This window comes from Malus domestica, chromosome 07 (genome assembly GCF_042453785.1).
Source record: "Malus domestica chromosome 07, GDT2T_hap1".
In the NCBI taxonomy this organism is placed as follows: domain Eukaryota; kingdom Viridiplantae; phylum Streptophyta; class Magnoliopsida; order Rosales; family Rosaceae; genus Malus; species Malus domestica.
Window position 1 is genome coordinate 676,257 of NC_091667.1, and position 11,477 is coordinate 687,733.

At 37.8% G+C, this 11,477-nt stretch overlaps 4 protein-coding genes across 4 annotated transcripts; 3 read left to right on the forward strand and 1 right to left on the reverse strand.

Annotated features, from left to right (window-relative positions):
• Window positions 1–1,353: 1,353 nt before the first annotated feature.
• LOC103420438 (uncharacterized) lies at window positions 1,354–5,873 on the forward strand. The gene is made up of 8 exons (XM_070824287.1): window positions 1,354–1,855; window positions 2,146–2,319; window positions 2,433–2,525; window positions 2,613–2,681; window positions 3,237–3,443; window positions 4,025–4,150; window positions 4,267–5,532; window positions 5,639–5,873. The coding sequence occupies exons 1-7, from the start codon at window positions 1,625–1,627 to the stop codon at window positions 4,414–4,416; spliced, it is 1,050 nt and encodes a 349-aa protein (XP_070680388.1). The 5' UTR covers window positions 1,354–1,624; the 3' UTR covers window positions 4,417–5,532; window positions 5,639–5,873.
• Window positions 5,183–5,873, forward strand: LOC103420439 (protein LIM1). The gene is made up of 2 exons (XM_008358504.4): window positions 5,183–5,532; window positions 5,639–5,873. Exon 1 carries the CDS (start codon window positions 5,183–5,185, stop codon window positions 5,504–5,506), a length of 324 nt encoding a protein of 107 aa, XP_008356726.3. The 3' UTR covers window positions 5,507–5,532; window positions 5,639–5,873.
• Window positions 5,874–6,195: 322 nt separating this feature from the next.
• On the reverse strand, window positions 6,196–8,622 carry LOC103420441 (UPF0235 protein At5g63440). Its single transcript, XM_008358506.4, has 7 exons — window positions 8,485–8,622; window positions 8,134–8,248; window positions 7,813–7,966; window positions 7,419–7,515; window positions 7,051–7,139; window positions 6,883–6,951; window positions 6,196–6,444 (listed from the first exon to the last, which is right to left on the reverse strand). Exons 1-7 carry the CDS (start codon window positions 8,597–8,599, stop codon window positions 6,385–6,387), a joined length of 699 nt encoding a protein of 232 aa, XP_008356728.2. The 5' UTR covers window positions 8,600–8,622; the 3' UTR covers window positions 6,196–6,384.
• Window positions 8,623–8,764: 142 nt separating this feature from the next.
• On the forward strand, window positions 8,765–10,813 carry LOC103420440 (elongation factor 1-delta-like). Its single transcript, XM_008358505.3, has 6 exons — window positions 8,765–8,898; window positions 9,177–9,403; window positions 9,525–9,618; window positions 9,762–9,996; window positions 10,179–10,340; window positions 10,504–10,813. Coding segments are annotated over exons 2-6 (696 nt in total). The 5' UTR covers window positions 8,765–8,898; window positions 9,177–9,200; the 3' UTR covers window positions 10,506–10,813.
• Window positions 10,814–11,477: the final 664 nt, after the last annotated feature.

Here is an 11,477-nt window from a genome sequence, read left to right on the forward strand (position 1 = left end):
TGGATTCCATTAAGTGGTTTTGGAATCCCACTTCCGACCTAGTTCCACTGAGTGGTTTTATAACCTTCTGGTGATTGGGTTTAATTGAGTGGTTTTGGAATCCCAATTTTGATCAGGTTGGTGGTTCTGGAACCTTATGATTCATACTTGCTGAGTTCCATTGAGTTGTTTTAGGACTCTACGTTTTCCTCCCATATGGTTCCATGAAATATTCTGAAACCTATAAAATGTAGACTTGAGCTTAAGTCAACCACCCAGCTTATATGTATATAGAAAGACGAGTGGTGATGTGTTAGCATGGTTAAAAAACGTGGAATAATGAATAATTATATAGGTTTTTAATTTTTAAGTATTGATTAAGTGATATGTTAGCCACTTAGATATATGGTTTAGTGGTATTTCTCTGTACTTGTAAATAAGAGGTTTTAGGTTCGATTATAACCTAGGACGAATTTGAACCATATTATTGCTAGTCCATTGTGAGGCTAAGCTCACCCTATTCTCCTTAGTGTAGTTAATATCATGTGTTAAAAAAAAGAGTAAATTGTAGCAATAGTCCCTGAACTTTACTCAAATTGGAGCAATGGTCCCTCAACTAAAAATCCATTACCATTGGTCCCTCAACTTATCAAAATGTGTAGCTATAGTCATTTTCATTAATTTCTTCAAAATTTTGTCAAAATATGTTATGTTGGAATAACCATTTATTTAATTAGGATCCCTCAACTCATCAAAGTGTGTAATTATGGTCATTTTTGTCAACTACGTAAATTTTTTTGTCAAAACGAGTTATGTTTGAAGGACCATAGCTACAATTTGGATAAAGTTAAGGGATCATTTCTCCAGTTGAATTAAAATTGAGGGACCAAAGGTAATGGATTTTTAGTTGAGGGATCATAGCTGCACGTTTTAATGAGTTGAATGACCAATAGTAATGAATTTTTAGTTGAAGGACCATTGCTCCAATTTGAGTAAAGTTCAGGGACCATAGCTACAATTTACTCTAAAAAAAAGTAATGATTCTTAGGGTAATTTTGTCTTTTTAAGGATGATATGTAAGTGAATCCGTCAATTGTGTCCGTTCATCGTATATCGTGCGGTAAAAAATCATATTAAATTTATTTATTTAAAATTAAACACAAATAGAATCTGACAAAAACTGACCGTATGATGTACGATGAACGAATACGATTCACAAATTCTCAAAATCTTCATAAAGAGGATCCAAAGAGGATCCTGTTGGGTGTTTGGTGACCACATTTTGGAAGTAAAGCATAACTAAGACGTTCAAATTAAACATGACATGTTGGACTATCTTGTTTATAAATCTCGAACCAGCTTAATCATTCTATTGGGATTGTGGGCCGAAGGAATTCTGCTAACGAATCCACTTTAGTTACCAAATTCCACGTGTCAGGATAGTACAGAACACGGAAAGGAAAGCGAATCAAACAACATTATTACACGCACTCAAACGTTTGACGCTTTTAAAATGCGAACATTAGAAAGCACCAAAAACAGAAACAAAAATCAATAGAAAAATCTCCCGCCATCCCTATAAACATTTATAAACCCTCGAAAAATCAAGAATCTGGTATCAAATTTTTTGATTTGGGGTCGAGAAATGGATCTGACGGTGGTAGATCTGAGCGCGTACTTGGAATCGGAAGAGGGCGGAGTGGAGGAGCTGTGCGGCGAGGTGAGTCGGAGTCTGAGAGAAACGGGAGCTTTGTTGGTCAAGGATCCCAGATGTACGGCGGAGGACAACGATCGCTTCCTTGATATGATGGAGAGGTACTTTGACAGTCCGCCGGAGTTCAAGCGACTCCAGGAGAGGCCCCAATTGCATTACCAGGTGGGTTCTGCACTGTTTGTTTCCCGAGAAAATGTTGCCCGGAAATGGAAAAAAAATTGAAAATTTTGAATTTTGAAACCCAGTTCGGTGATTACCGATTGGGGGCTCATCTGGGTACCCTTTTGATTTTTATTGTATCCATTTTTTTATCACTTGTGTTTCAATTTGTATGTTTTTGCTATGACTGTGAAAGTGTGTAAATATAAGTGATTTGTGGTGTGAAGTGAAATTGTCAAGTTCGGTTTTGTTGCTCAAAACTTGGAACTTGAAACGGGGGTAACACATTACAGGTTGGCGTGACACCGGAAGGCGTGGAAGTCCCGAGAAGCCTTGTTGATGAAGAAATGCAGGAGAAATTGAAAGAAATGCCCAAAGAGTTCCAGCCATCCATCCCCAAAGGGGCAGATCGCAAATGGCGATACATGTGGAGGGTGGGTCCTCGACCCTCGAAAACCCGCTTTCAGGTCTCATTCTTTCTTTGCTTTTTCGATTTTCACTTTTGCACAAACATAGTTTAAAAGTCAATGCTTATTGTTCTACTTGCCATGATCAATATTATGTTATTCTTGTTTTCTAGGAACTTAATGCAGAGCCTGTTGTACCGGAGGGGTTTCCTGAATGGAAAGATACCATGGATTCATGGGGTTACAAGATGATTTCCGCAATAGAGGTGAGCCACTGATCTGTTTTGTCAGATTGTTCAAGCTGCTTGCTTGTTTTGCACATTATCATCATGTAAATGTTTCTTTCTTTCCAGGCTGTTGCTGAAATGGCTGCCATTGGATTTGGCTTGCCAAAGGATGCATTCACTTCTCTTATGAATCAGGTGCGCAATGATTGTCATTCGAAACTTACATTCATGTGTATTGGCAACAACCTGATATCTGACGTTAGTGGTGGGGCAGTGGATATTGGAATCAAATGAAAAAGTTATGATTACTGGTGGCCTAGTCTGACAGTAATTACCAGTATCCTTCATTTCCATGCCGTGCCAGCTTCTATATCCATCACTTTTTCTATCTTTAGCCACAGTACCCACATATTTGTTCCCAAATTCAAGTTGCATTCTATTGAATGGCTTTTGCATTGCTCCATAATGCCACTAAGATTTTATTTCATAACACTTTTTAGTTTTATTTTGTTTTTTCTTTTTGTAAAGACGAGTTTGGACTGGTTATATTCTTCAATCACTGTATGACTTTATCAAATACATTGCATTGTGATTAGGTATAGAGCTATAGCAGCATGCTGCGATTTCGAAAATCACCAACTTTTGAATTGATTCGTAAACTAGATTCTAGTCCTTTCCACTTGCCATTTTCCTGGCTTTATGCGCTTTATGCTGCACTTTATGTTGAGTGCTCTTTCTTTTTGAACCCAGGGGCCACACCTTCTAGCTCCAACAGGAAGTGACCTTCGGCGTTACGGCCAAGAGGGTACTGTGTTTGCAGGATATCACTATGACCTGAACTTTCTAACTATTCATGGCAGAAGTAGATTTCCTGGTCTGAACATTTGGTTAAAAAATGGGCAAAAAGTTGAAGTCAAGGTTCCTGTAGGATGTCTTCTCATTCAGACCGGGAAGCAGGTAATACTATTTATGACTATTGTGCTTGGTACTTGTTGAATAATTTACAAGTTAGTTGACCACCTGAATATGGTGTCTGTCATTAGAAAGCAATTTGGATTACCGTTACATCAATTAAATTAAACACATTTTATATTTTCTTCAGTGCCTAACTTTTGAAAAGACAAAAATTTGAACTTTAATTTAACTACAGGAACAATATCGTGTGTAATATATTTCTGGTTATACTTAAAAATGACAAGGGAAGGGGTGTTGCTTCTTCATCCATGTAGTCTCTGTTATATCATCATTTTTTTAGATTTTTAATGGTACATATCAGAATAAAAGAAGGTTATGCACGTCTTATGGTTAAAAGATAAAATGGAACGTATTCTAAACATTTAAATAGGTGTGCTAATTGTACCAAAAACCTAAATGTATTCAAACTTAATTGTAACAAAGAAAAAGTTAGTTGTGTCAATTTTTTGTTCGAGTTCTCACTTTGATTTGAATTGCTGTTTTACGTTGGTTTCCTTTGGCATGTGTTGTGTTTTAAGTATTTATGCTAGTTCTATTCCATTCACACAATTTGTTATGTGCAGATAGAATGGTTGACTGCAGGTGATTGCATAGCTGGATTGCATGAAGTTATCGTAACAAACAGGACGATTGATGCAATCAAGCTTGCAACAGAGCAAAGTCGCTTACTATGGAGAGTATCTTCAACAGTGAGTGAAGCCAGTCACATTGTTGTCATTGTTATCGTTATGTTCTTTTCGGTTTTATATAAATAAAAATATTATAATGCATTGTATGCTTATTTGTGACATTTCTTGCTGTGTAGTTGTTTGCACACATAGCATCTGATGCTGTGTTGAAGCCCTTAGGTCACTTTGCAGAATCCCCGCTTGTGAGTAAATATCCGCCCATTTATGCAGGAGAGTTTGTTGAACAAGAGCTTGCAGTAATCAATCTCAAAGGCAACAAAGAATAAGTTTGATAACTTGTTACATGTGAAGATCATAACGTATTATGTCAACGATCAGAACGGCATTGTGAAGAGGCGTTTGGGGATGATATGAATTGTAATAAAGAAGGTTGGGATGATAGAAACTGCGGTTAATTGTATCGTGTCGTTATTTATCGTTGTATCATTTACTGACATTCCTCTGTTCCTCGAGCAATTCAAGTTTTACCATTTCATTGCATTCTTGAACATCTAGTTTTGGTTTCTTACTCGTCTTGAACTGTTTTGATTTGCAACAAAAGTTGAAAAAATGTGCTTCAAATCTGCACCCATTTCCTCTGAAAATGATTGAAATCGTTATTGGTCACATTGAATTTACGTCAATATGATTTAGCAGACATTTATATGTTCACTAAAATCATTACAAAGCATGAGTTTGAGAGGTGCAGGAGGTTTTCTGAGTTATTTTCGTAGTCGATAGGATGAAGAAACTGATTAGAGATAAGCTGGAAAATTATAAATGAAGTTAAAGAAAATGCAAAGCGTCATGAAATTTGAGTTTAACAACTACAACAACTAGCACACAATATGTATTTCTTGACTAGCTTTTGTATACAGCTGAGCAGCAGAGCTGGAGAATACTGGCATCATAGGTGTGACCTTTGAGTAGGATGGACATGCATGATGGCATGAAAGCCTCATCATCCCCTATAAATCCGAATTCGTGACGCTTTCTCCCTAACATTACCCAAACATAATTAACAATTAATCTTAGTTCTAAGTTTCAATTAAGATGAGGTTTACTAGCAGGAAAAATATGGCTCTTCCAATTTTGATGTTTGTGTTCGTGATGGCGGGTTTGGTGGATCAAGGGCAGGGAAGTACTTGTGCAAGCACCTTCTTCTCGGCACTAGTTCAGCTAATACCTTGCAGAGCAGCAGTTGTTCCTTTCAGCCCCATCCCCCCGAGTGAGATTTGCTGCGGTGCCCTCAAAGCTCTTGGCCAGCCTTGCCTCTGTGTGCTCGTCAATGGCCCTCCGATCTCTGGCGTTGATCGCAGTATGGCCATGCAGCTCCCGGAGAAGTGCGGCGCCAACTTTGAACCATGTACCTTCTAGCTCCTCGGGCACAGTTTTTCGATCCGGTACTAATTAGTGAAATCGCTAGATGATGAGGCAACTATTTTCATATTGCAGCCGTTGTTTATTTCTGAAAATTTAGGATTGATGAGTCTGTTTTTCTTGATGCAGGTGACATTATGATTTAGAAGTTGAAGCTTGGAGCTGAGGAGCATATTTTCTAGCTTGAATAAATGTGTTATATTTTCATATGCTACTGTTAACAATAAGACGCTGTGTGTTGAGATATATATGCACTGAATCGCGTCGGTTTTACCTTTAAACTAGGATTTGTGTTCGCTGTAATTTGATTTCCGATGTAATAAACTGCTATTTGGTTTTAATAATCAAGAGTTATTTATCTTTACTACATTCCTAATCACTTGTAATGTTTGGCTTTGATGACACAACACTGAAGAGATGTGGTAAATTCTGCAACATGCATCATTCTGGTAAGCAAGAAAGGAGATTGCTCACAGTTACACCATCCATATGCCTAACCCTACTTGTCTAACAAAAGTTTACACTAATCTTGTTTGAATCTCGGGCAGCATTTGCGCGATTGACTGCCACGAGCAATCACATTTCGTGACCCTTCCCTACTTGCGCAAAAATTGACACTAATCTTATTTATCACATTGCTGACATCTTTCATAGAGGTGAGTAGAGAGAGTGGATTATAACGGATATAGAAAAAGGTGCATATATTTAACCAAATCATTAAAAGATACAGGGATTGTACAATTGAAATTCCATATTGCACCACAACAATCACAACTAACACAAGAAAAATTTGTACCGCTGATGTCCAGGGTAAATTGTAAACATACACGTCGACTGATGACATTCATTAGAGCTGACATTTGAACTGTAAAGACTCAAGGTTGCACAGCCTCCAGAAGTTTCTCATATACTTGCCTAGCAGACAAATCCTCTACCTAAAACAATCACCAAATGTTAAGGAAGAAACCCTAGCAAGATCAGTTAAATTAGTTTAAGCAGTTTCGGAGTTACAATGGCATATGTCACATATCCTTGAACAACTATATGGGGTTCTCTGCATACGTCGCTTCTAAATTCATGCTGCCATTACTTGTGATTGCTATTATTTGTAAACAGTACCGTTACTTTGATAAGCTATCCTATCCTAAGTTTGAAAGAGTAGATGTATCATGTATTTGTGCATCAAGAAACAAATCAATGAATTGGGTCTGACATCAAAGTTAATGCATACAACGTTGGAAAACTTCTTTTGACAAAAACGATATTGCTCTCACAGGGACAATTGAAACAGATTATGATCAACAACACCCAAGAAGCCACCCAATGAGCAAATGAGAGAGTGAGAGAGAGATAGTAAAACATGTTTTACTCACCACAAGGAGTTTTGATTTGTTATTCCACCCTCTTTGAAGAGTCATCTGGCTTAGTCTCAGACCCAACACCTGTGCAAAAAAGCAATTGTGTTAAGGCTTAAATTGACACTTGTTCCGAAAGATTGGAATCCTATAAGTTTAACAGACAATGATGAAGCAGAATTATACTTTGGCCATGAATTCCAAGAGCTCATTGTTTGCTTCTCCCCGAGCAGCAGGTGCAGCTACAGTGACTCTAACATCATCAGCATTCACTCCTGGCATAAGAGGAAAAAGTGTTTAAATAATCAGCAACTAAATTTCCAGGAAACAACTTTCTTTTGGCAAGTATTATTACATATTAAAACTGCCAGCTACAAGTGTTGTAATGAGATGCATAGAGACATAAAAAAGGACTAGTACTTGCCGTACAAGAAATCCAAAATGTCAATTCATGTATATGCAGGAAATTCTGACTTATGATTGCAATTTGACCTACCAAGCAAGCATCGCATGCTGAATAAGATGACAGGAAAACATTCAATAATTTCTCTTACTTGTGATTGCTGACCGTTGTGCACGATCTTCCACTTCTATAGCAACTTGAACAAGTCCCCCTTCTAGGTTTGATATACAGGGCGGCACAGGAGCATCCTACACACACCAATTAGGAAATATGGACAGAGTGAATAAATGTGGAGGTTCATAAAAAAACTTCCATTGACGACATAGCAATAGGGACTTGATATGCTTTCAGGAACAAATTCCTTAATTGCTAAGCCAAAATCTACGTTCACAACCCAACAAATGCATGACAAGGAAGATCAAATGAGACATAAACAGCTATTTCCCTTTATTTATAGAAAATATTCCTTTTCCAAAATCCTGGTACCACACAAGACAATTACTATTCACAAGATGATGGAAAATGCCTTTGTATTTCCTATATACCTGTGGGTTGGTTTCAGCAGCAACTGTGCTTAGAGAACCATCAACAACATAAATGAAAGAAGCACCTTCCAAGTCTTCTTCCGAGCGGTACAAAACAAAGAGCCCACAACCCACACAGTTCATTCGAAACTGCTTCTCCAATTTCCCTTCCCCTCTGAATAATTATATCAACCAAGATTTCAAGGCATCACAATGTTGCAAAATCATTACAATCCTACTCGAGAAACTAATCATTAGAAAAGTACGGGAAAACGAGGGCCAGTGTCAAACACACACAGTGAAAACACCGAATTTATATTTGGACTAAAGAAAATTAAGCACCTTTTCAATAAAACTTTTCCAGCCTCAGCAATGTTGAGCCTTGCAAGATGTTTGCTCTTGTCCAACACATAAGCCTTGTCCGTCTTCCTTTTCGGCATTTTCTGCAACTGGGTATCTTAAACAACATACATTTCACTATAATCGCAAAATTGCAGCCCCCAAAACATTATTCAAGAAACTCCTTCCAAAACCAACGATTACACCCATTACAAAAATACCAATTCAAATCAGCATTACCCAATTTTTAACTTTCAAGCTTATAAATTTCTAATCATACAAGTACAAACAACACAAATATATACATCTATATCTATATGTATGTATAGAGAGAGAGAGAGAGAGAGAGAGAACCAGTTATGAGGAGGTGGGATCCACAGTGCTTGCAGTAATAAACGAAGAGGTCCGAGTCGGGTCCATCCGGAGCTGCGTCCTCGCTCGAGTACGTGTGTGTTGTTCTCTTCGGCATTCCTTTCTTCTCTCTCCTCTTCTTCTCACCGCTCCCGCAGCTGGAAATTGGGAATTGCTCGAGCTCGACGACGGTGGGTGGGTCTATCAGCGCGCAAAGTGCAAAACGACGGCGTTTCGCGCGTCATGTTGTTTGTTTCACACTGATTTTATTTAAACTTGTTGGGCCGTACCCCGGCCCAATTAAACGATTCCTCGTATACCCAGAAATCCCAATTGCCTATAAAAATAATAGAAACCCTAAAAATCTCCACCTCTTACTCTCTCTCGCTCTCACTCCGCAGCTCTCTCGCTCTTCAGGTATGCTCAGATCCAAGGCTAAAGATCCCTACTTTTTATCGAATCATAGTGTTTTTGGCTATATCGTTCATGAATCTGTCTATTTATTGAAGTTTGTTTTTCTCCGAAATTTTTTTTTGGTTTAAATTTTGTGTTTATATGGATGCAATTGGTTGCTTTCGATTTAAAATTTTTTTTCTTCCGAAAAAGGGTTTTAATTTTCTAGTAATTGAATATTTGGCACTGATTGGTAATCATCTAGGGATGAAAGACTTAATTTTTTCTGATATGGGTTGCAGGAAAAACCACCGGAAGACCAAGCAATGGCAGTCACATTCTTTGACGTGAACTCAGCTGCCGGCCTGAAGAAACTTGATGACTACTTGCTTTCTCGCAGTTACATCACTGGCTATCAGGCTTCCAAAGATGATATCACTGTGCATGCAGCTCTTTCCAAGGCCCCGTCTTCGGAATTTGTGAATGTGTCTAGGTGGTACAACCACATTGCTGCTCTTCTTAGGATTTCGTAAGTTCGTAAAACCTTTGATGGGTTTGTTATCTGTTTGTTATTAGTTCTAATGGATTTCTTTGAAACGTGTATGTTTGCGTGAACACTTTGACTTATTTGATTATATTCATTGTTGTAGTGGTGTTTGCGGAGAAGGATCTGGTGTCACTATTGAGGGATCTGCTCCCGTAACCAGGGAAGCAGTTGCTACTCCTCCTGTTGCTGACACTAAGGCAAGTAGTTCTTCATTTTATGTTTCCTTATCACTGTTTTAGGATAATTGAATTTTTCGAGGTTGGACTTTGTTGCTTTATCAGCTTGAAGAACTTGGATGACATTGTTATACTAATGTTTTAGAATATGATATGATTTTCAGGCCTCAGCTGCTGAGGATGACGATGACGATGTTGATCTTTTTGGTGAAGAGACCGAAGAGGAGAAGAAGGCTGCTGAAGAGCGTGCGGCTTCCATCAAGGCATCTACAAAGAAGAAAGAGTCTGGCAAGTCATCGGTTCTGTTGGATGTGAAGCCATGGGATGATGAAACTGACATGAAAAAGCTTGAGGAGGCTGTAAGAAGTGTCCACATGGATGGCTTGCTTTGGGGAGCATGTAAGTTCTTCCTTCATCTAAGGATTATTTGTTGCTAAAGGGGACAGATTTACTTAAAACAATGTAGCAACAATTTTGCCGTTGATATACACATATTAAGTTATTATTGTGCAAGCTAATGTTTAATTGTACAAATTTTAGTCCTTGATGTGAATTCAGTTATTATTTTCTTAATTGTGCAGCCAAACTCGTAGCTGTTGGGTACGGGATTAAGAAGTTGCAAATAATGATGACAATTGTTGATGACCTGGTCTCTGTTGATACTCTCATTGAGGAGCAACTTACTGTTGAACCAATTAACGAGTATGTCCAGAGTTGCGACATCGTAGCCTTCAACAAGATATGTAAGTATAGCGTTTGTATCAGTAAATTTGATGCTGCAATGAGCATTTCTTGGCTTTTAGTTAGGATAATTGGATTATCTTACAAGATAGGGTTTGTGCATTGTGCTGGAGTATAAATGCATCTTTACGGTGTTAATTTATGCTTACCTTGTTTTTGTTGCAGGATTGGAGCTTGCGGATGTGTATTTTGTTTCTGGCGGTATGATTTGAGACATTATATTTGGTTTTGATGTATTAGTATTCCCTTGATGAATAGTTTCCGAGGCTGTTTGCTTGTTTGGTATGGTTTCAGTTACTGTTGAAAACATAATTTCAGTTTTGTTATGGTGGTTTTTGGTAGCTTGTTTCTTGACTTCGATGTTGATCCTTTTATTTCTCACAAGAATTCAGTGCTTGTCAATCCTTTTGATCTTTCTCAAAGAACTTGTTAGAAAAGTCTTTTAATAAGAGTGAATGGATTGCGTTTGTTTCCATTTGTTTTTCTTTGCAGAATGTACTTTTAGTGGCGTGTTATACACACTCATTTTTACTTCTCCACACCCCTCAATTTTTTGCGGTCGTATCGAATGAATCGAGGATCATTGCTAAAAGATTAACAAAGGTGTGTGAGAGGTAAAATTAGGTGTGTTAATAGCACTATCTTTTATTGGTACAATGATATTGGATTAGGGGTATTTGAGCTAATTTGATTGAATTCGTTAGGAGATGGTGAATTGTAGGATGCAACGTTTCCGAGAGTCGGAGACGGGTATGCTGACATTGCTGTACCTCATTTCGTAACTATAATTTATAAAGCAAATACTAATACAATTTACAATTGTCCACGACGTGTTATCGCTCAATTATTGATATCCAAATGAGTTATGTAATTAACTTTTCACGATATGGTAACTGACAAAATAAAAGCTAATATAATTAACAAATACATGAGATTATATATTGTATATCTACCCGTCTCCACTATATTTTTTTACAAGACTACCAATTCAAATAAAAAAACCTCATGCAGGAAACAACAATGACCATAATCTATTTCCTCCAAAATCAAACGGTCAGAATCTAATCAAATCTTCAAACGGGCAATAGAACATTCCAAAAACCCCTGCAACTTCTTTTCTCTTCTTCCCCCTATCCCCT